We start from the raw sequence: 25997 nt of genomic DNA on the forward strand, positions 1-25997 counted from the left end.
GGATATCAGTAGTTGCAGTGACATGATTTTTTTTTTTTTTTTTATAGTATTGGGCTTCTTTAAAATGAAAACAGACTATTCATAATTCATCTCCCTTCTATCAATTGAAGAACTTTCATTTAAGGGAAAAAAGCATTCACTTGAATGTTAAGAGCATGCATAAATCAAATATGGAACTAAAAGACATCTAATGATATTTGCACAAACATTTTCCAGCCATGACTCTGATTTTAATTATCCAGTGGATGAACCCTGCCTGTGAACAAGTCCAATGGTATTTTGCAGCCAATTCCTAACTCTGTGGTCCATGTCTCCTAGACCAAATTTGCTTTGCAGCTTTTGCACAAATATTTTTCATTTTGCACCCTAGTTTTACAGCCTCTCAATTTTTTCCTCTGCCTTTTAGTTTCTAAGTGCTCTCTATTTTTGTCTATACAATCAACCACAGTGCACACAAAATATAACGTGGGACATAAAACTGTGAAAATAAAAGCTGGGAAAGTTGCAAGCAATTTTTCTAGCAAAAAAAATACATGTTTGAGAAGACATAAATAAAGATTTTAATAAGCCTCTCACAAACAGGCACATGCCTACTCATTCCTCCAAACCGTCAGAGCTCTTGCATAAGACTTCTTTTATATTCGTCTTAGTCCCTGAAGTTACACACGTCTTAAAGTTAAAAAAGATAGACTTGTTAATAACACACAAATGTTCATAGACGTAACATCTTTACAGATATCCTCTGTGAGCAGATCAAGCCACTCTCCATATGTATTTAAGTGAAGTGGAAGGCTGGAGTTTTTAAGTTGTCAGATCTGTGCCTGGGTAAGAGGGGCTCTATTTTCACTCTTGGAGCAGGGAGAGATTAGCAGCTTGAAATCACTTTGACAGTTTCAGTTACTCTCCTGCATACTGCAGGGAATTTTAATTCCAACCTGTGAAATTGTAATTGCTTCTCAAGAAGAGCAGGAGGATTCTGGGTAATGGCCACAGCCAAGCTCAGTGTCAGAGTTGCCAGTTGCTGCCACTTCTGATATTATTTGCTGTTATTCAAAAATCACTCCAGCTTTCCATATGGGAAGTTGAACCTGGAAGTGAAACTAGATTAACAGTAGCTGTCAGATGTTCAGAGATGTGCAAGGAATGATGTAACAGAGGTCAGTCTCCTCAAAAAACACCTTTTCTTCTTTCTCTTGCTTTATAGAACAAGCTTTACATAAAACACTTCTATGTCATACTCTTTTTCTAAACAAGTATGCTATTACTAGAAAGCTACAATGAAAAGACTAAATGACAAAGTCCTCCAGCATACAATGCTCAAGTAGAAAATAAAATGTGTGTACTTAATGCTGTTCACAACAGATTTAAGATGTCTTTGCTACTCAGGGTTCTGTGGTTTGCAAGATTCCTCATTGCAAACAGCCAAAGAGAACTCAGAGCTACCACAAACACTTAAGAAAAATAGCTGAGGCTTTCCTGGTATCAAATGGAAATTATATTCTTTTTTTTTGCTCTGACAAAAGGTCATTGAATGTAGATTGCTTATTAGCAGACACATTCTCTAGTGATAAGTGTGTTCAGCATGTGTGAAAGTGGGATCAATTGACTATGAGGTAACTTTTCCTGCAATGACCTTGTTAAGCTGGAGTGCAGCAGATTTCTCACCCACCCTGATGGCTTGCAAAGAGGGAATACTGGAAGCAGGTCTCAAACATAATGTTGATGTAAAAATTAAAAATGCTGCCTGGCAGGGTACTTAGGGCATTCAGGGAGCCAAAAATCACAGATCAGATGTTCAGGTCAACTCATTCCATGAGGAGGATGTACTTGTACACTCACTCCTGAGGTTTCCCAAGCTGCACCAGTAGCCCCAGGCAGTCCAGGCTTGGTCCAGGTGAGCTGTTTGACCAGAACTGTTTTGCTCAGCTCAGTGGCTTTGGAAGCTTTATTTGTACATAACCAGAATGCAGTGACAAACACAATGCTGCTTTACAACACAAAGTGTCAAAAGCCTCTCTCAAAATCTAAAGGAAGGCAACAAAATACATGATAAACAACACTTCCTACTTATCAGATTAAAGCCCAGTTTAAGAACATACTGCAGGCAATGTCATTTACAAAGTCTTCTTTGGCCTCTTTCAGTATATTGCACTATTTCTAAGAAAATAAGCTGGTCCCATTAAAGCCAACGATGCACAGAATCTAAATCACAAGCTTGGTAAATCTCTGTAATAGCTGATGCAATGAGTCTGTAATTGCCACGATTAGATAAGCTAGAGTGGCTGACAGAGATAATGCTAGAGGCACACAACATATCTGCATAGATTATTCCCATCACATGCGAAAATTTGGCTCAGATATAATGATTTTGCCAATCCACAGTTTTCCTGAGAATCTTGCAATCTGTGGTACTTTCCTGAAAATTTCAACTCCCAGAGTCCTGCTGGTGGGGTTTTTTTTTTAAGAATTGTTCAGATTTGTTAAAAACGTTAATTACTGATTGTTATATTTTCCTTTTTGTACAGAAAAGCCTGACAAAAATAAAGCATGCCAACAAACAGAAGAAAATTAAGGGTATGTTTTTGTTTACTTTTTTCCTTTAAAACGCGTGGATTTTGAGTCTTGGCTTATGACCTTCAGTGGTTGCTATCAAAAATTTTATATTTGATTGATCACACACCTGATTTCCTGAAGACAGTAACATCTGCTGTTATAATTTACAGGCTGTGCTGAAAGCATCATGGTGGATCCTCCTGGTTAATTGTCTGTAACTATTATGAATCCCCAATTTATAAAGTACAAAGCACTCTTACTAGGGGATTATTCCTCTGCACTGTAGAGACAATGTACTGGTTTTGGCTGGGACAGAGTTAATTTTCTTCACTGCAAGGTATGGGGTTATGTTTTGGATTTTCTGCTGCTGTGGAGGGCTCACACAGAGTCAAGGCCTCTTCTGCATTTCTGGGAATGGCTGAGCACCTGCCTGTCAAAGTAATGAATGATTTATTTCCTTGGTTTGCCTTGCTTGCATGTGCAGCTTTTACTTCACTTATCTAAGTGTCTTTACCTCAACCCCTAAGTTTTATCACTTTTACCCTTCTGATTCTTGCCCCCACCCCACTTCAGGGGGGTGAGTGTCTCAGCTGCCTGCTGGGGTTAAACCACAACAGCCATGTAAGACAGCTCAGCTCCATCTGGATGTGACACAAACATCAAAAAAAAAACCCTCAACAGTGCCTGTGTTATGATTTTAAACAGTCTCTGCAAGTGGAAGTTTGGATGAAGATTCAGAAAGGTGACAAGGCATGAACAAACCAACAATATGACGAGGTCAGGTGCTGGAAGAACTGGGCACACAGTCCAGTCCCTGACTCACCAGCACACTCACAGGATGTGTGGAGATCCTGTCATGACAAAATGGCTTGAAAAAAGTAATTAGAAATTTTCATCGTGTAAAATGCAACCTCCCCACTAACAGAGTAATAATTGTTTTACTGAGACAGCACAAAGCTAAGAGATTCCCAGGTAGTTCTCCAAAGATTGTATAAAATCTACAGACTGTATTAAATCCATCTTTTCACAGAACTCTATCACCAGAACAACATCCTCCCATTCAATTATAAAAACCCAACACCTTTAGGACTATTTCTATGTAAAAAATAATTCTTCTTGCATTAAAAAAGCCTAATAACTCATTGTGAAGTTAAGGGATGCAAGACAGCAGGCAAAAATTCTTTCAAACATGACAGCAAAATAAATAGCAACAAATAACAAACTTTAATGGCCTTGCAGTGCTCATTCTAATGTAAAAGGACAGATACCAAACAATCACACTGCATCAAGCAAAATCTTTAGGAAAGCTTTAAATAATCTATCCATAAAAGATGACCAATATCACTCAATGGAAAGATTCCTTAAAAAAATTAATGCAATTTTATCTGATACAGCAAATATGAAAAGAGCATGTAATGCAAACACTGCATCATTTTAGGAAAAAAAAGAAAAGAGAAGATGTAACAACCTGTTCAGCCAACCAAGGATCTCAGGATTTGGCAAGATAGGCCTTCCCACAGCTTATTAATGTTCTCTCCTTTGAATGACAGGAAAGGCATAGAGTGAGTACAAATTATTGCCCAATTTATATTAGCTTTTTTCTTTCTAAAATAAAAAAAAAATATTTGCTGGTAAAAGTGTTTCCTTTGAAGATTTTGAACAGCAGTTTCATTGTTTAGATAAAAGTCCCATTCAGTTCACAGTTCTGTTTTCATTCCTCCGTAGTAAAACATAACAAGAGCTGCCAGTAGAGCCAGGCTGACAGACAGGATCTTCAGTCCACCTCCCTCTTGTTGCCATGGCAGCTGCAAAGCCATCCAGGAGCTGAGCCGTGTTTTCACTGGGATCTCAGCATTAGGCTGTGCTTTCCACTTTGTGCCATTCTGCGCTGAACGTCGGAACTCCTGTGAAGAAATGCACACATTAGGATTGAAACGGTGCTCTGTCCTTCTGACTGTACATACCAAATACACTCTCCTGTTTGTACTGAGGTTCACATTAATGTCCTTTTCAAGACCAACAATTCAACCTGCACTGCATCGTCACCAAGTCGTCAGTTTTTTGTACAGGAATCTTATAAATGCCATACAAAACCAGTATTTCTAATGAAATTAACTGCCAAGTCAATGCAGCTGTTAGCAACAGAAACAAATCTCCAGACCTCACTGCCACCAGAGACAGCTGTTTGATGGTTATTTTTTAATTTATTTTGCTGCTATCTCACTACTTTCTGATTTTTAGCTTCTCCAAAAGAAATGTCTAACCAGTGATAAAGGGGACCACAACACTCAATCCTTTGCACAGCAGGGATCTTCTAAAGTCAATCATTGACTCCTGGTGTGCTAGCTCAGTGGTGCTTGAAAATCCTCCCAAAGGGCTTTTCCTTTCCCCTGACCCTCAGGAGGCAGCTGTGCTAAAACACTCACCTTCTCATTCAGCATATTGAATCCCAGCTCCCTGCTGTGCCTGCCATTGCCATTCCCAACCTGACTGCAAGCACCAAGGTCCCCAAGAATATGATGTCTTTTAACTGCAGCACAAGTTACAGATATTGCATCACTATTTCAGCAGAAAATCCAAGTGAAAAGAGTAAAAGGCTCCTTTCTCTCTTTTCTCCTTATTCAGTTCAGTATTGTAGACACACAAAAGGAAAAACATCATCCAGTGAAACTCTGATGACATTTGCAAGAGATGTAAGTGGTAAAGGTGTAATTAAACAAAGGTGTAACAATGCTGCATCATAGGATGCAACATTTCTGTTGATCATTTCTGTTTTCCTCCCTCTATTTGAAGAATCTCTTGGGAATTCAATTGAGTTCAGCTGGATTTTTAATTGGTTTAAAATTTTCCAGTTAAAAAAAAGGTTTTTGATTAAACAATTTTTTTTTTCCTCTTTCACATTTTGTATAAAATAAATCAGGGACCCAGAAAGTCCCTATCTGGATAATCTTGTATTTCCAAGAAGCTGAAACAGGGCCACATGAAAATACAGACCAGATGCCCACTCTGTCTTTTACCAAACATATTTCTGGGCAAACTCAAAGAAATATCAAAGCTCCAAGAAAGGTGCCTGCCCATGAAAGTGTGACAGCACAAAAAAAAAAATTCAAACCTTCTGTAACTGCCTCCTGTTTTCCATTTCAGCAATCAGCTCCATTATAGTAATTGTAGAAGGAAAATAATGATTACTACTGGTTAGGTAAGTAAGCATCAAAGAGGCAAATGACAGCCTGGAGTAAGTGCTGTTCTAACAACTGAGTTATTGCTGACTTGGGTCCCAATTCACACAGGCAAAGGGTTACTGATCAAGTGCACTATGATATGAGGGTGACTTCTCACACACAAGCACCTAGAAGAACGTCAACTGGGTAAACAGAGGAAAGGAAACAGGTAAGCACACTGGGGTGGAATTCTCCACAGAGTGAGGCACAGGAACAGCACCACTTCAGAACTTGAATCTATATTGGGCAGAGCATGTTTACTTAATCAAAAATTATTGTTAAGTTATTAATTACAATCAATTTCTAAGGTGTTTGAAATTTTAGCACTTGGCACAGCTATTTTGTCCTCCCAAATCAAAGCTGATTAAACTGGAAAACATACAGTATTAAGGACTTCTTACAAATGAGTCAAAATTCTTTAGCAATTTATTCTTTCTAGACATTTATAAAGCATTTCTTTTCTTTGAAGGTCTCACAAACCTCTAATGTAAGGTGCTTAATTTATGGAAATGACCTGTTTGTACAACATGTATTGTTGGTACATTAACACTAAGGCTAAAGTGATTTAAAGGAAAGGATAAGTCTGTAAAAATATCAGTACAACTAAAGTCTTATTTTTTCTGATATTTATTTTTCACTGAATCATGACTTAAAATTTGGCTGACTACAATCACCCTATTGGACTCCTAATTAAATATTTCCACACTACATAATAAAATCATAGTTATTCACTCATACAAGACTAGATGCTATTCCTTGGCAAACAGATAAAAAGGGCCAGCACCTCATAAATAATGCTGGACCTTCTCCTCAATGCTTCATTTCCTATCTATATTTCTCAGGAAGACTAGGGACAGCCAGCAAAATGCCCCAAAAACAAATTGTAAGTTGCAAAATGTTTTGAGACACTTCTTTTAAATTTTCTCCTTCACTAACAGTTAAGCACATCAGTGTTTCATGCATTCAATCATGTTTCTGTAACATAGTTTACAGTAGTGGTTTCACTGGCATTTCATTTATGTTATACAGTTTTTCTGTTTTCCAACATAAAACCAAAGAGTCTCATCTTGCTGCTATAATTTTCATCATGCCTATACTGCCTTTTTTTTTTTTTTTTTTTTACCATACTGTTTTCTTACAGCTCTACTGCAACATGCACTGGATATGCATTAGGCAGTGCTGCATACTGCTGGTAGGACAGAATGGCACAAGAGATTTTGGCAAGGTTTACAAAGTTCCAGTGGTGGTGAACACTGCTGGTGAGTTGTCCAAGTAGCATTTCATCTAAGTCAGCCTGTACAGCTGTGAAATCTGTTTTTTCCTTACTTCATCATATTCCAATAAATGAGATAATCATGCTGATACAGTAAACCCATTTTTTTGGGTGTTTTTTTTTTTGTTTGAGTGTTTTGGATTTTTTTTGGTAGAAAAACAAAAATACCTCAAATTGCAAACTGAAGTGACCCTTTTCTTAAAGACATCACACCTTACCACTTAAACATGCTGTGTTTCTGTTTGATAATGTACACCTCTTCAGGTGATCCTGCCAAATATTCCCTTCCAAGGAAAGAAAAGATGTATTCATCTGATTCATGCTTTCTAAGCACTCTTCTCTAGTTTGGCCCAAAATTCTGCCTGATACATGAGTAATACCACAGGCTTCCGTGAAATTTTCCCTCATTATCATCACAGAATGTGCATCTGTGAAAAAAAAAAAAAAAAAAAAAAAAAAAAAAAAAAAAAAAAAAGATACAACTGGCTCCCGGAGACTGAAAGGCTCCTGTAGAAAATAACAGTCTTTTTGTCCCCATCCTGAGATTCATAGAGAGCTTTTAAACCCAGGATAATCACTCAGAGACACCTGCAGGTGGGTGCCTCTTGCTCAGAGTCTGTTGGGCACAAATTCCCCAGGGGGAAGAGGAGCCCTGCTAAAGGGACTGTGTCACTGCACCCTCTCCCTCCTAAGGGCTGAGTGGCCCTTGCCACAGCCTGGCCTGCCAAGAATATAAGCAGTTCTTCCTGGCACACAAGTATCCCATAAACAGCTGTGTTAGTGAAAAACACTGTATGTATGACTCTATGCACTTTTGGTGTAAAAAACCTCGGTGGAGGTAAAAAACTAATTTTTTGAACTAGCATTTACACTGTCCACTCACTATGCTCTCACTTAATAGAAGGATTAATTCTGAACAGTCCTTATTTGTATCTCTGACTCTAGATACAATATTCACAGTGCATTATCTTTCCAAGGAAATCTTTAGGTAATTTCTGCAATATTCTGACCCGATATAGCTGTGATATTTACCACATACAATCACTAGTCAGAGGGCAACAGTTCCTTAAGCTGAGCTCAGACATCAAACTTTTGTAGCTGCAAGAGTTAGAAAGATTACCACAATGATTCATTTCAGAGGAATTTAGAATAAAATTCAAAGTCTCTTTCAACCAAAAAGTGCTGGGAGGAAGCCCGAAGGTAAAGAAGTTTCAAAAATATGTCTTTGTACTAGTTTCAGTCCTGATAGGCCACAAACTCTTTGGTAGACTTGTTAAGCATTGCTCTCACTAAATAGGACCACAATGAAGGAAAAGATACTCTAAGATTCAAAATTATATATACTATTAATCAAAATGAGGGAAGGAAGGGAAATTACCAAATTTCTGAAATGCACAGACAGAGACTTTGAGCTAAGCATCTTGTATTTCCACGGAGGCAGCCTTTCATCTTGTTTTGGCAGTCACAAAGTAAACACAAGACTTTGCTAATAAGGTATAATATAAATTATTAAAACTTCTAGTGTATGATCAAATGCATTTCAGATTATTTTTTGAATAATTCTGCCTTGACGACTGCCAGGAGTAATATATTTTGTGTAGTCTTGCACAGACCCATTGATTGCTGTCTTTCTGAAACTCCAGTCCCAGAGCAAACCACTGTGCATGAAAGAAATATATAATCACATCAAAACCTGAGATTTGGCATCTGTCGATCACAGCCCAGCTTTTTGTAAGATCTCACTTCATGTTAGTCAACAAAGACATAAGAGAAAGTCTTTAGCTCTGAGCTGAGGTTTTAATAGATTCAAAACATTTCTTACATGCAAATTTCTTTTATGGCTCAGGGGCACTGTTAGAGCTTGAAGTGTTAGCTAACTGCTGTGAAAAACTTCTTGACTGAGCATATCTCAAGATAAATTAGACTTCTGAATTTTTTAGCCCAACCAAGTACATCACACACTTGTACTACTGGCTTTAAAATCACAGACGTTTACATAATCATGCACAACAAGTCTGTGTGACAAATTTAAAGAAAACATGTTAAAATATGCATTACATCTCCTGCTGCACTATTTGAAACTCTGGGCTATTACTCTTTAAAGGCATTTTTCAGATTTAAAAAAACAAACAGTTACTGAAGGTCACATAGATTACATATCCAAAAAATATGTAAATTGAGTTTCATTGAATAGTTCTGGAAATGTCCCTACATTTAATTCTGTAGGTATTAAGAGAACTCCTTTGATTTATTACTTTAAAAATTCCATCAGCCTTCTGCAAATGTGGAATGCTGATCTTAAATTACAAAATAAATGGCACAGAAAATATTTTTTTGCTAATGGAATTAACATGGCAATTCCTCTAAGAAGCATCCCTGCCACCATGTATTCCAATGAATGCACAGTATGATGCTGTTAAAAGAAAATGCTGTCTACAAGCATGTGTCAGATGTTATCAGCTGTACACCATTCCTAGGAATTCACTGATTCCCAATACATGCAGAGTTTACTTACCCATTTTAAAAAATGAGAAACTTTGAGGGAAAAAAATAAAGCACCCAGGAGCTTTTGCAAAGGAATTTCATGTTATTTCTTCTTTTTGGGCTCTGAAAACATCCAGTTATGGACACCACAACCTCTCTGTGCCTTTGTTCCCCTGCTGGAGCCCATTAATTGGAAAATGCTTCCCTTCTGAACCTCTCATTCCAACCTAGCCCAGTGTCTCACCCCACCATGTCCCAGTTGGAGGCACTTGGCTTGTTCTTGTCAGGAACCTCGCCCTGTGCAGGCACTGGGGGCCTCTGCTGCGGTCCCCTGAAGCCACCCCTGCTCCAGCCCTGGCCAAGGCTCAGCTTCAGCCTCTCCTCACAGCCCAGCTGCTCCAGCCCCTGCCCAACTCCATGATGCACACCTGAACTCCTTACAGCTCCCAGCTCCTCATTTACAGCAGGATCCCTGCGAATGACCCAGTCCAGGCAGGGCAGCAATACTCCCAGAGGCTGCACCATGGTCCAATACAACTATACAGGTAATAATGGGAGGCTGTAGGGACTGATTGACCTCAAGCTCATCTGCATTAAATCTGACAGTTCCTTCCAGCTGTCATCCTTTATGGACACAATCTTTAACCAGGGCCTTCCCTGACCTGCACAGCAAGTCAGCGAAGTCTGTGTTCTTTCCAGTAACACCTGCATGATCCGTCTGGTTCCTTTGATCAGCATGGAAAAAACCATTTTGCTCACTAGTCAACTTTTACCTTGATTACTACTACAATAATTCCTCCTGTCCATTCTCTTTTCCCTCTACTTCTCCTCATTTCTCTCTTGCATCATTTGACCACTCAGCCTCTCAAATAAACAAAGGCAGAGATGCCACAAGGAACATAAATTTGTAATGTCATGTCATATAGAAACACATCTGGAACTTCCTCCTCCTACATTAAATTCAAATTTTAATATTCTTATTTAAGAGTATAAAATGAATTCATTTTCTCTCTGTAAATTCCCACCATTACTGTATGGCTGCATTGGTGTTTTTCTTGGCAGACATCTCCCTGCTCTCTTCCATGTTCTTACCTAAGGCTAGGCCCTTGCCTACCTACTTCTTTTTCCTCCCTCAGTCTTTCATATTATTCCCTCAATCAGCTCTCAAAATTCAAAAAGCACTTAGATGCTAGACACAAGGCTGAGCAACTGGGGCTTATTAAATAACTTCCTTTGTGATGTACACTTTGAGCAGGAATAAAACAACCAAAAAGCTCAACTAACAAAAGAAACAAAAACAAGAGAAACAAACAATTGAGAAAACACAAGCCAAAAAACACCTCCAAAATGTTTAAAACACAATCTTGTGCTGTTTTTAATTATACCCACTTGTTTTACCCTGTTTCTTCATATTTACCTATAAATGCTTCCAGCCAGGACTTGAATCTCTTTTTACATATTTGTATTTTGTGCTGCTATTAAACTTAGTGACTCAGTATCGTTCCACCACACAAACAATGCACTGTCAAAATAACCTGTCATTCAAGGTCAGACACAACATCTTTAAAAATGTGTGATGCCTGGGTTCTGAGCTTTATTTTTTTTGCAATGAGGTGTGTGGGGTGTCAATCACTATGACAGAATCAAAGGACATGACAGTCAGCATTCCAGCCAGCACCTGCAACCACAACAGGACTGAGAGATCTTCTAAACAGAAAATGTTTGCATTTCAAAAATCATCCAAGCAATGACTTGAAATGAAGAATGAACATAGCAGCACAATGTGGACAAATTCAGGATGGGGTTCTGTCACTATTTATCTCCCTGTGCCCAGGACAGTTTTATGAAGGAGATGGCAGGTACTTGCTCTGGGCACTTATCTGGTAATTAGCTGGCTAACAGACAAATCTGTTTCCTAGAGATCTAGCACAGGCTTCATGGCTTTGAAAATGCATTACAGTGAATTACAGGATGTACATTAACTTGTAGTAACACTAGATATCATTTTTTACCACAGCCTGTATTATTAGATACCATTCCATAGGATTCCAGCTTGCTCCTTCTTCAAAAGATCAGTAAGATTTTTTGGGAGGGGGGGAGGGGGGGTGATGTTTTTTAAAATAAGAATTTTAAAGTTGTGCTTATAATACAACAATTTTCCCAGTTTATTTTGTTGGATAATGAAAGAAAGACAACATGTGAATGTTCAAATTCTGCTCTACAAGTGAGAATATTAAATGAAATATGATATGTTTTTTTTTTTACAGCACAATATTTCAGAGACCTTCACCTCTTTGCTTCCCTTTTAAATCTTGAAACAACAGTGACACAATTATGTGGAGGTCAATGGTAGCTACAGGCAAAGACACAAAAGGTTTCCATCAGAAAGAGTATCCCAGAAAATGAATAGCTAGATCTGAAAATGTATATTTATGTCACAAGAACCACCAATATAACTGAATGATATTCACATATCAACAGTGAAATGAGTAATACTGGTTTTACTCAAGGGACATTGTCTCTCAAAATCAGGAGATTTCAAAGATCTTTCACATACAGCAGAGTAGAATAAACTGATATATGTACATATTCTTGGCTAAAGCTTCCCCCTCAATCCTAGAATATGTCATAGTCCTGAATTTATGGTGTTTTCATTTCTTCCTACAGAACCAAGCATTAAAATGGAATGTTCCACAGAGACTTACATAATACAACAACCTGAGAGACAAAGGATACAGCCCTTCTTACACTTCAATGTTGTGGGTAATAAACATGGTTTAAAAAGAGCATTTTAAATACTCTGCAATGATACTAGGTTCCAGAGTTTCAAATTTCATTCCAGTAGGTATCTGTGGGATCTATATGACTCTCTCATTTTACAGGGAGAGAAAAAAAATAAAGATTGAAGTGCCTCCAGTGCCACAATGCAAATCAGGAATTGGGTCTCTACAATTCAGATTCCAGCTGCTTGCAGAAGCCAACATAAAAATCTGTAAAATCTTTTAAGTCTGTCAAGTTGAAGTTTTAAAATAATTTTCTTAAAGCTAGGCAATGCCTTAATATGCAGGCTCCTGACAATTTCTCTTACATTTATTTTCACAGACTTTTCTGCCTAGGATTAAATACCTCCAGTTCCTGGGAGTGCAGATGCTCACCAACCACAGCTGGAACCAGACCTTGGCAGAAAGAAGCATTTCATGTAAGCCTAAAATTTAACAGTTAATACAGTGTGACTGATCTTGATCAACTTTGTGGGTTCAGTGATAATACAAAGGTTTTCTTTTCACTTTGTCTGTGGCCCCTTTCCTTTAAGTATCCTTTGCTGTTTTAGGAGGTCTCCCACAGTGCCAGTTAGCATACTTTTGAGCACCTGAGGGAGTGTCTGGAAATCTGTGTCTCCTTTTTAATTTCACACTCAGTCAAGTTCAGCTGCAGTTAATGGAGGGCTCTCTCATGGAAACATCAAACAATGGTTACTTTCTGTGATTAGCAAGCCTAACTGCTCTAACACAATCTCTCTATCCCCAGTCACCACAAATGATTCGTCAGCCCTTCCCCACAAGAAAGATTACATGAGAAAAACCTTTCTTGGCTTGCAGTGTATTTTATGCTAGATAATCATGATAGCACCTTGGCACTCTGTCTAAGACATCAAAGGGCCTTAAGTATCCAATCTGCAGGCTGGAACAAATATCTACCCTCGGGAGAGACTTCGTATCATTCAGAGGGTGGTCTGACCAAACTTCTGCAGAGGTACAGGACTGGAGTGCCTGAGCAGGGACTTGCACCCTGTCATGTTCAAATACTGACCATTCGTACCACTGGACCTCAGTCTTATCCCACATGGGGGTTACACAGTGTGCTCTATCAGGTTGTATCTGATAATTCTGAGGATTAGCTCATGAGGAGAAATTTGGTTCTTCTGGAATTAACCATGAAATAAAAAATACTAATTTCTTCTTTTTCTCTGAAATATCATCCCCTGGAGTTGTCTTAAATGCTGAAAAGTCAACACTGCAGCTTGCTTGAATTCATGATACAAAATTTTAATAATTTTAAGTATCTATTTCCAAGCATCTTGAACTGGCCACCATTAAATCTGTTCTCCAGACTAACCTTCCAGCATTTAAACATCTGCTTCATCTTTATCAGTGAAATGGGAAGACAAAAGCTACATTTCAGGAGGACAATGTAAACATAAACTTATAACTGTTTCTTAAGCACTCAGAAATGTAGTTATGGGGGTCACAGGAAAGGTTAGAAAGAAATAAATAACTCCCTTGAAAAAGAGGCTTAAAAGATATGTAACAACACTAATATTACACGACAAACAATGCAGAGGAAAAATATCTAACAGTAGCTTAATTAACTGGACACTAGGAAAATTTTTTTTACTCAAAAGGTTGTCAAGTATTGCAACAGGTTGCCCAGGGAAGTAGCTGAGTCACTGTCCCAGAAGGTATTTAGAAGATGTGTGGATGTGGCACATGGGGCCAGGGTTTAGTGGCGAGCTTGGCAGTGCTGGGTTAGTGATTGCACTTGATGATCTGTAAGGTATTTTCCAACCTAAAAGATTCTGATACTAAAGGAATAGTCTCAGCTCTGTGCACAAAAAAATTGCACAGAGAACTTGTGCAATTGGACATGTGTAAGTACTTCATGAATATAAGACTGAAACACAGTACAGCTGGCATTTACACAGAAATGAGGATTGTTAAACTTTCCTGTTTAACAATCTAGTCTGTGAGAATACAGCCCATAATATTTTAATACAGCTTTCTCTTGTGTTTTGCTGCTGCTTTTGTCTCTAGATGAATACAACTATTGACAGCAATTGACTCCTGGTGGTGTCCTCCACATCATTTCAATATCTCTGCCTGTCCTAGCAACTTTTGAACCTACTCACTTCAACAGTGATAGATCACCAAGGGCTGGTAAAAAAACCCTCACCCAAATTAAATCACTGCTTCTGCTGAGGGAAAGGCCAGACCACAGCCTCAATAATCTATTTTATGCCACCATGCTGCTGACCAGCCTGTACTCCTGAAACTCCAAAATCACATGCAGTACTTACACAAACCAGGAGAAGTTGTTACAAAAAAGTGAGATAAACACAAATAAAACAGAGGATGACATGAAAGTTGCAAACATATACCAGGTGTCTACAGGGGTGAGAAATACAAGCCCACAGGATGACAACTGTGGGGCTTAATGTAGTCTTTAACAAATTAATGGGTTTGGATTTTAAGATCTTTCATGTCTCCATACTAAAGCACAACAGCACTAAAACAGTTTTCTTTTATCACACAAGATACTCCCCCAAGTATAATTCATTCCTTTCCAGCTCTTAAGAGCTGCACATCTGGCTTTCCCCTGTGGTTCTGCGACAAAATCTGATTATGCTACAGAATCTTAAGCGCTCCTCACTGAAAAAAATAATGAACTAACATTTCTTTGGACAAGAGACACATGAGCTGAAAAAGGAAAAGAATTCCTGTCATTCTAAGCACTACTTCCATCATTTCACCAAATTAAAGTTCTTGTATTTTGAAAAAACTATCTGTGTCAGAAATGGATATTCACAGCTGTCCTTTTTGTATGATAATTATGTTATCTGCACTTATCAGAGATTTTGTATGTGAGAATTGCAAAATAGTTTCCATACGGATAAGATAAATCACAGTCACACTGACTGAAATCACTTAACAATCACATGTGAAGTCATGTCAAAACAAGGATGAGAGTTAAAAAAAAAATCCTCTAGTCCTGATAACAGGACCCTTTCCTCAGGACCAGAAATCCATCTGGTCAATATTATGCATAGGTAGTTTTTGTAGCAATGTGATTTTTTTTTTTTACAAAAAGAGCTTGAGTGTACTGCCTACACATTTTTGTTCCATCAAAAGTATTTTCACAAACATTTCCAAGCCACTCCAATCCAAAATGGAGCATTTGTGCAAATTCTGCCACAGTACAGATATATATATATAGGTATGAAGAAGAATCTATCAATTTGAAAGCCAAGACATTTAGTGAATCATTTAATCATTTTCTCAGACAAAACTGTGTCAAGGACCCCTGATCATACTCAGACTAAAGAAAAAAACCCAGTAATTTCCATGGGGCTTTTTCTTTTTGTTTTGCATTTGACATCTGGCTCTCTAAGCCAGTCAGGTTTCATTCCTTACACTATTTATCAATCACACATCCATCTCAGGTTGTAGCACTTGGGTGGTCAAACCTTTCTGAGGTTAATAGCCACGAGCTCTCCTGCTCCACATGTCACACATACATGACACTGACCTGGCAGCCCCTGGAAAAGAGGGTATTGGATAACACCAAATGGGCCAGGTCAACTCTTTGGGTTGTCCCACACCAGGGGCTGGCCATTTCTGGAATAAAGACAACATGCCCATACATGTGTGGGCTTCTTTACACTTTACAGGCCAAGTCCCACAAAACAGTGTTTCTACTGGTAAAACCAGGTAAAAAGGCAAAAAAAACCCCAAACTGCTATAAAGAAGATATTGATAGAACAGTAAAATCAACACTCATTTGTGGGATTGAGCCTGAAATTTGGGATTAACTATTTTCTTATGGGCTGATGAGCTATCTACATCAAAAATGGTCTGTCTTTGCTCCTTAATTATTCTGTGTGATTGCCATCACCAAGAACAACTAAAAATCTACATTTCTTCTAGAAAAATATTTATAAACATTTTTACATGTATTCTTTAATTTATAAATGACTCGTTAGCGCTTTTCCACAATAAAGAATGAGAAAAATCCATATTATTTCTTTCATACCAGGGTAGCATTAATGAATGTGTAGAATAACTCTGGGTTTGATTTTATACTAATGTATCCTAATTAAAAATTGCTTCATGCCAGTGCTTGTTACCTTAGTGATTAAAAGCTGAAGCACCACTGCAGTACAGACATTTTCCTCATCATAATTCCAGTTTTTTATAATATCTAGAATGGAAGAAATATGTCCTAGATCATGATTTTATTATTACCCAAGTCTGAGTTATGGTCCTGACTTGAGGAAAAGAAATGGAATTAAATATGCTGGAATTTTAGCATCCCATGGGCTTGAGTTTCAAGCACAGAAAAGCTGTGCTTGAAGCCTTCTGACTTTTTTGGAACCTCAAAACATGAACTGTTTCTGATGCCAACCTGTGAATGTGCTTTGAGTCAACTCCCTGTGAAAAAGATGAACAAGCTTTGGAATATGTTGTGATGAAAAAGAAAGGTTTAACACCTAAAGGACCCTACAAACAGATGTAGCACCAATTTTATCTTAGTGGGAACATATATGGGATTTTACCAATTTTACCTGAGTGGGAACATATATGGGATATCTACACTAACCCTACCACACCACCACCATAAACTTTCATGCTAACCTCACTAGATCTTTCAATCCAGAATCCCCTCATCTCACTGCTGGATCAGACCATTACAACAGATCCATTTGTAACTTCTGGCTAGAACAGCTGGCATTATAATAAATCAGTAGAAAATCTTTTTGCATTTTTAAGAAGAGTTCTAAGGTCTGAAATAATAAATTGTAGGTGAGGGAACTCTACAAGTAATTTAAATACACAATGGGAAGCAGTCAGAGAAAGGTTATCAAAGATTGGTGTACTGTGCACTAACCACAAGTAAAGCTGTCTTTAACAAAGTACTTAAATAATCAGTAATTTTTGTGTTTCTTTTATTTAATGGTCTTTGATAAAGCCCACAGGAACAGCTTGCTTTGGAACTTGCTAAAAATAAAAACTGATCCTAAAGCTCAGTTTAGGAGTCAGGTCCTGTGAAAACTCATAGGCCCTGAGCCAAGTTCCTTAAAGGGAAAATGCAATTTTTTACAGTGATTATCACCCTTGTAGTTTGAGAAGACCCCTTCAAAAATATCTTAGTGGGAGAGATTGCAGTAGGAGGGCAAGGGTTTATTTCTCTTGTTGTTTGGTCCAATAAAACTGCAACAACACACTTTAATAGCTTATGGCATGATAAAAGATCTGGAGGGAATGTTAAACTTGATATGGAATACAGCCTGCACAAACACAAAGTTACTGTGTGTGACCTCGGAATAAGAAGCAGCCTCTAAGCTTGCTTAGATGCTATAACATTCTGTGGACTGTCTCTGAGCACACAGTCATTCTAATGTGTTCAACAGTCACAGTAAGTTCTTTGGATATTCTAGGCCAGTTAGGAGCATATCCTCAGTGGACTAAATTTAAGGCTGTGAAGTTCACATTCAATTCACTGAAGGATGGTATTTGAATATTTTAAGATACCTTTTCTCCAATGTAGCCATCAAATAGAACTTATTACTCAACTGCAATTTCATTTCAGTCAAAGACATAGCCCCTGAAAAAATGCCTTTGAATTTTTATATGCAGACATCTTCCCCAAATATAATTTAATAGTGTCAAAATCATACAAAATTTGTTTCTTTCTCTTACTGAAAAGCCTTCTCCTGTTTTTCTTATGCTTTCTCCTTATCTTATTACCATCAACACCACAAAATTAAAAACAAACATCTCCAATCTCTAATAAATCTCTTATAAGTATATTAAAAGCACAAACATAAATCACTATGTCCAAGTATTATAAAAGTCTGACTGGAAAATTATGATTATAAAGGTATCTGGATATCCTACTATAACTCACAATTAATCCTAATATTGCAGATCAGTTCGAAGCTTTTTCAATAGATTTTGCAGAATAAAATAAAAAAGTTACTTTCAAAAGATATGTATACCTTAGCAATTCTCATTATCATAAAGGGAATAAGCAAGAACACAAAGGATGATTATTAGACTATTAGAAACCCATTAATCTACTCAGAATCTAATAAAGATTTTGAACATGTAGTAATATTAAAGGATACAGAACATGGCAGTTCACCTTTAACATGATTTGGTAATTTTTTTAAATGAGCTACACTTTTAAAACAGTTTTTAGTTTAAAAAATAGCTTAATGTCATGACTGTAATTTTTATTGCCCTTCAAAACAATCTCAAAGGTAATGAATCATCTCACTTCAATGGTTTTGGCAATAATTACATTTCCAAGAGGCGGATGTTCAACATTCCAGAACTTTGTATGTGTAACTTCAAACCTACTGACTTCTCATTTGGGGATGGGGAAAGCTGTATCATGAGCTACATGTGCCTTTTTTTGTGCTGTCCCTTTCAAGTATTGATGTAGAAAGACGATTTTAATTACAGCTTCAATAAAGGAGGAACAGAGAAATACCATCCACTCAAGACATAAATATCTGATACCTCTGACTGTGTATTCTCATAGGGAAAGGAGAGATAGGGAAGGAATGGAGAGAGAAATACTGCCTAAGTGTGCTTTTTTGGTGATCTAAGGAGTACTAATAAAAGAAAAGGGATGACTAAGTACTGCAAACAGAGATAAAATGTACATATGGGCTGAATATCCTCCACCTATCTTTGCTGGAGAGGTATGAAATTCAGACCTATAATGATTTCTGTGGACTGGATGTAGACAACTTCCAAAACAACATAAAAACTGAGAAAAGTTGTGGCTGCTATACTTTTCTCCTGAAAGCCAATTAAAACTTACTGAACATTGGTATATTAAATAATAAAGGATTACCAAAATGAAATGCTATTTAATTTTTCTTGAAGAGTCTGTTTGTTAGAGATCTGATGAAAAAGAAAAAATATTTTAAAGGATATCCTAAATATTACAGAGAGTGTCAAGTAGTTAAAATTACCATGGCTACACATTTCCCTATGCCAACAGAGAGCAGAACCTACTCACTGATCTTGCAGTGCAGCATCATCAGGTTGAGGACTAGAAATAATACACAAAAATGGCAGAACAATAGAGTTCTACTTCTGGAGGCAGTGGGGGTAGAACATTTCTGTTTAACCTTTGCTTATTCTCCAGAAAATGACTTTGAGTTGAATCCTCCAAGCCATTACTATTTCCATTTATTGCATGAAGTGCACAGGATTAACATAATTATGTATTTTAAGTGATTAAACAGTGACATTCAGCAAAATAACACTGTCTGCTGAGGAAATGAAAAGTACATAAATTAATGTTCAGTTTTTTTCACCTGAAACAGACTGTGGTGAGCATTTGTTTGAAAAGGGGCTATGTAATATGTGTTGTTTCAGCTGAGCTTTGATCACTGTAGTTGAAATTCAGCCCTGCCAGAGGGAGGGGCAGAAAGACAACATGCCCATTAAATTAAAGACACCAGGACAAAACTACTAGGTGAAGGACTTAGGCTGGCTCTTGAGCTTGCTGCCTTAAATCACCTCTGTGTATTTTAGCCCTTTAAGCAGGGCAGAGAAATGTGTTGGATCAACACACTTGCACTCCCTTCTGTTCCAGTTTGGGAGTCATCAAATGGCTAAATTAGAATATTCACTGAATTACAGCAGATAAGGCTGGAAACAAAGAAGTCACCTAGCCCATACCCATGACCCAAGGTGGCTGACTTACATCTCCAGTGTTTGTCACAGCCATTGGCTAAGTATGCTCCTAGAGATCAGCATTGATTAAAATTCCCCAACACTACATGCGATTCAAGCCAGTGCTTATCTAAACCCAGCAAGAAAAAATTATTCTGCCCATACATAAGACTTGACTGCAAGTTTCAAATTTTAAGCCAAGAAATGGCTTGGGCTTCCAAGCAGAAGAAAAATTCAAGTCAACTCAATTCCCCAAATGAACAAAGCCAACACAGCATGCAGATAATGTGTGGATCATGAAAATCAGCATCTAAGAAAGAGCACATTACAATTTTCAGGAAAAAATGAGACTTTCAAAGGTCCTTTTATAAAACATCCAGAGGTGGCATTGAGCTCTGCTCTTCAAAAGGAAATATAGCTCTTATTAGACTAACTTGACAGTAACCTTCATGAAAGAACTGAAGAAAATGTGAGAAAAAAAGATTAATTAAGAAGGATTTTACACCATCTTTTATGACCTCTATTTACAACCAGCAGGGAATACAAGGAACACATTAAACAAAACAGATTAATACATGCAAGAGCACTAAGTACTTGTGTACTTAGCCCTACAATCAGTTCTTTCAGAGAATCACAGAATCATAGAATGGTTTATGTTGGAAGGGACCTTAAAGATCATCTGTTTCCAATTCCCCTGCCATGGGCAGGGACACCTTCCACTAAACCAGGTTGCTCAAAGATCCATCCGACCAGACCTTGAACACTTTTAGAGTTGGGACATCCACAGCTTCTCTGGGCAACCTGTTCCAGTGCCTCATTCCCTCACAGTACAGACTTTTTTCTGAATATGTAATCTAAACCTACTCCCTTTCCGTTTGAATGCATTCCCACTTGTCCTCTCACTATCTGCTCATGTAAAAAGTCCCTCTCCATCTTTGTTGCAGATTTCCTTCAGACACTGAAAGGCCACAATTAGGTTAACTCAAAGTTTCCTCCTTTCCAGGCTAAACAAACCCAATTCTCCCAGTCCTTCCTCATAGGAGAGGTGCTCCATCCCTCTGATAATCTTGGTGGCTTCCTCTGCACTTTTTCTCCAAGAGGTCCATGTCCTTCCTGTGCTGGGGACCCCAGAGCTGGATGCACCACCAGAAGAGAGGGACAGATTCCCCTCCCTCTCCCTGCTGGCCACTCTGCTTTTGATGCAGTCCACGATGAGGTTGGCCTTCTGGGCTGCAAGTGCACATTACCAGGTCATGCCCAGCCTCTCACCCACCAGCAATCCCAAGTCCTTCTTGGCAGGGTTGCTCTCCATCTGTTCATTCCTCAGCCTGTGTTCATAGCAGGGATTGCCCTGCAGCTCCTTGCACTTGGTCTTGCTAAACATCATGAGCTTGGCATTCCATTCTTCAGGTGAGACAACTGCACCACTCAGCTTAGTGTCACAAAAAAGGTATCAGAAAGTGGGAGAGAGTTCAACTGAGCTAACAAAGGGATGCTCCTAAGAATGCAAGAGCACCAAGTAATGCATCGTATTTTCATAAAGAATTATCTGAAAATTATTTTACACAGAAAATGTTCCTCTTTTTGCCAGTGTGTTTCTCTTACATTTCTCATATTGCCCTTTCTTGGACTTTGTAATAAAAAGATCCCTTTGCAAAGTAATTTTCTGAGAGAGGTAAAAGGTTTTATGTTCTATATTAGTTTATCTTTCTTCTTTGGAAATTCCAGTCTTTCATTAGCATTTCTCATACTTTCTACAGTTTCTGAAATTTTATGAAAGATTCCTCTACTCACACCTAAATGCCATTTTTTGATCTAAGATTTTTGATCTAAGAATGCTTCCTCATTCTCTTTTTGCCCTAAATCTCTAATCTCCAGTTCCTGTTCAGGAACCAACTTTTCCAGCACTTTGAAACTCCAGCACATGTAAAAACTATGCTTATTAATTAACACACATCTTCCACATTTCCTTCCAAGTCCTTGAAGGAAGTTTCCAATAGAGAGATCTTAATTCTGACATGATTTCTTTCATTTCTGTTCCAGCAGAAGATACTTTCTTCCCCTTCTCCATTTTATTTTGCCTGCAAGTGAAGCACCCTTTCTACCTGAGATCAGAGAGTTTCCTTTAAGCTATGCTTTGTTGAATTTTCTTGCTGGCAGGCTATAAAGAAGTGTTTGATATATGCATCTTTCCTGTTTCTTAACATCATAAAAAAAGGCTGGGTGATGTTTTTGCTCATGTAACTAGAAAATATTTGTGGCTAACTGTAAGACCAGTAACATAAATCTTCATTAGTATCCAGAAACACAATGCCACAATAACCTACTGCAGCTAAAAATGCAGGGAGGACGGGAGACAGAACAGAAAAAAGCAGAATGACCAAAATAATTGGCTGCTAACTGAAAATCAGTGGCTCACTCCTCATTTCCTCCAAAGAGCCCAATGACTTGAATAGCTTTTAGCTTAAAAGGCCAACTGTGGGTATTTCCAAGACCCAGGAACCACAGAGTTGTGCACCAAGATCCCAGACTCACAAAAGAAGACATTGGAAATGGTGGCTCCCAGCAGATGCCATTCACAGAGGAAGTGTTAGACATGGAGAATACAATCAGAGAAACCAATGGGAAACAGAAAACTGAAAGATGTGCCTGTATTTGTTTGAAAAAAAAGTCAGGCATTATAGAAACATGAACTATGAACATAAAATAATCATGACTGGGGATTAAACAGCCTGTAAAAATTACTTTTTTTTCTCTTGCCTTAATTTTCCATCTGATTAAAACTTCCCACCAAAGGCCCTCAGACTTATGGGGCTTTGATTCTGGCAATGCATTGCAACTCTGGCAGGTAGCCAGCCTTTTATTTTTATCCCTCAGCCCTTTGGTCTTTTCTTCATATATTTCTCATCTTGCAGTATTTTTTTTCCTTTAGCCACAGAACATATGTAAACAACCAGAATTATTTTTGGAGTACAGAAGCATAACATACTCTATTTCTAGTTCTAACAAGAGATCATATTCTTGCAGATTCTTACTTTTTTTCAATGATTAGTTTAGGGCAAACATTTGTCTGTAAACAGGATACATTTATTAGGTACTTTATGCTGCTGAGAAACAGTCAAGATCCCTAAATATGGCCAAATAAAACTAATACAAAATTAAAATTGTTTTTTTTTCTAAATTAGATTACATTTAGACTGTTGACACACACTGCTGACTTTTCAAAAATATTATCCAAAGATAATATACTCAACACTATATGCACTGCAAACCTACCTCCAAATGCTAAAAGATAAGTTTACCAGAGTGCTTAGGGACATAGAAAACATGCTAAATTGCTTTCTGAACCTCAAAATGCTGAAGTGCACTCCTAATGCTTCAAGCCTACCTCAATGAAAGGATGTCACATCTACAGCATTTGCTTCTTCTTTTCATTCTTGTGAAACTTAAGAGAACTAAATCTTGATCAGAGCTTTGAAATACTTATTAACTGCTATTTGTAATTGCAGTTAGTAACTTGTGACAGGTTTGTTTTGTCTGAATGTTCATTTTAAGGTTATTGTCACTATTTTTTAATGTCCAGCTGACATATATCCTATCTTAGATTTACTAGAACCAAATTCAAAACTGTCTCTACACGTGTTCATGCTTTATTGACTTCAACTTTCACCTATATCTCCTCTGCAATGTATGCCTTCTAAACACGGTTCTCTTACTGAATCAGCAACTGTCCATTTTAAACCCAAGTAAGTCTACAGTAGATCTGTCAACCAAAATTTCCAAATGTGCTTGCCCTCCCAAATAGCCATCCTGTAAAACTGTGCCACTTGAAGAAATCACTCCTTTTTGAGTGGCTTTGATAAGAAAATTCATGCTGAAGTTTAAAAAAAAATCCTGGCAAATCTTGTGCATTTTACTACTTAGTATGTCCACAACAATCACTAAGTCTGATTACTTTGACAGCTTTTTAACCCCATCTGCTGACTCCAAGACTCTTTGGTCTTTCCCATTCCAAATTCTGCCACAGAGCCTAACATTATTGAATGTCAAGATCTTCCACCATCTACTTGGTTACAGTTTTTTCCTTAAAGAGTCTAATAAATGTAAGACATTCTACATCATTAGTACATTAATGGATATACCTATCAGCTGTGTTCTTCATATGCTGAAAAAGCATGAAATGCTAGAAATACTCTGAATTAATTCTATATATATTTCCCTCCTTACTTGTCACAGACATACAATGTGTGAATATTTTATGGACACTCTAAACTGTCCTTTGTGGTTTTGCATTTTGCAGTCAAATCTGTTGACTCCAGTTGGCGACCTACTTCTTTTATTTATTTGGACCAATTTCCTGCCAGAGTCATGCAGCCAAAAAGGTAAAAAAAAAGGTCTACAACTGTTCCTTCAGACACACATGTTGCTTGTGGGGCTCACTCTGAATTTGTCAGAAAAAAAATATTGAGGGTAATGTATCAGATGAGAAAGAGAGCACACAACTGCAGATAAGCTTTGATTCTTTGGAGGTACTTTTCCTCACAGCATCTCTAGAAGTACCTTCTTGCTTAGGGTGAGTTTATGACTTGCTTTGACATCCTCACATGATGATGCTCTCAACTGATTAATTTCCTTAAAAACTACAGTTTCAAAAGCTTTCACTCTTTCTGTGAGCATTCCTCATTAGAGAGAAGTAGAGTTGTGATGGATTTTGAAACACCTTTTACTGTGTCCTATGTAAGTTAATGAAAACACTATTAATAATGAGCAGACCTTAATTCTTGATCACATATGCGCACAGTGGAAAATTCATCCAAGATTTTAGTTCTGCAAGCTGCAGAAAACCTACTGGAGACACCTGGGACCTTGTTAAAGATCCAAGATATTTTGCTACTTTTGGGAAATCTGAATTAATCAGTTCTGAGTTGCCTCCTTCATCTTTCCCCAACCTGCCATCCGTGCATGTAACAAGCTACAAAAGGCTCACAGGACCCTCACATGAGCCCCTTTTATCTTACTCAGAGCATCTTTCATTGGAACTATGTGTCTTGAGCACACGCAGCAGGAAGTGTTTCCCAGCAGCCCAACCAGAGTAACCCAAATTGCATCTTGCAGCCAGTCAGAAGGTAACTTTGGTGGCAAATGACTTTTCTTTTTCCTGAAAACCTAAAGAAAGTTCCTGAGCTTCTATTTATATGTATGATTTTCCAGAATGAACTTCCCACTAAGAATTTCAGTTCATGTTCTATATATTATACATTGGCCAAGTGTGATTAAAAGCTTTCAGCTGCACCTCTATGTACTGAAGCTGTTCCATCTACTGAAATACTGAGATTCTATTTTCTTCCATTACACAAAAGTTCCCAACATTTCCAGTGGCCCAATCATACATAAAATACTCCATTGAAGGAGCACTGGTAACCATGAAATGTCATGAAAAGCAATTTGCCTTATCATTTGCTTGCTGCAGCCATTTATGGTGGGATTCCAGGTACTTGTTCCAGGTACATATCTCAATGAGTCCCTATGGAAATTATCAGTATCCTTGATTGTAATATTTTTACCTCTCATTTTAACATTAAAAAATTCAGTCAAGTCTGCCTGCTTGTCCCCATCTACAAGCTTCTGGCAGCACATAGTCAGTTTAATGACAGTCTTGGTTCTGTTCCAGCAGATTATTTAAAAAAAAACTATTCAGATGAAAAAATCAGCTGTGCTTAAATAGCCACATAGTCCAACCAGACAATTCAAAGGTTTTGGCTGTTTTTTATCTCTTACAGACCCTTATCAGGCCAATATACACATACACACAGACAATATTAATGGGGAGCTTAGTAATGTGTTTGTGCCTAAGTGTCATGATCTGCTGAACACATTACAGTAGGTGCATTACAGGGAGTGCATTATTGCTGCTCTGTGTTTCCACAGCCAGGCTTATTCAAGAGACCAAGGAGCTTAGCTTAATACTGGTCACCCCAGGTATGCCTTGATGATGTA

The 25997-nt window shown here is 37.8% G+C and overlaps 1 protein-coding gene across 1 annotated transcript in view; it reads right to left on the reverse strand.

Moving 5' to 3' along the window:
• Positions 1-536: 536 nt before the first annotated feature.
• The window catches only part of CDKAL1 (CDK5 regulatory subunit associated protein 1 like 1), a 382964-nt gene continuing 357503 nt past the window's right edge, over positions 537-25997 (reverse strand). Inside the window, exon 16 of the mRNA XM_059475653.1 lies at positions 537-4457. Within this exon, the coding sequence (XP_059331636.1) occupies positions 4251-4457 (207 nt within the window). The 3' untranslated portion in view covers positions 537-4250. The remainder of the gene's footprint in view (positions 4458-25997) is intronic.

The sequence above is a fragment of the Ammospiza nelsoni genome, chromosome 1 (assembly GCF_027579445.1).
Source record: "Ammospiza nelsoni isolate bAmmNel1 chromosome 1, bAmmNel1.pri, whole genome shotgun sequence".
Lineage (NCBI taxonomy): Eukaryota > Metazoa > Chordata > Aves > Passeriformes > Passerellidae > Ammospiza > Ammospiza nelsoni.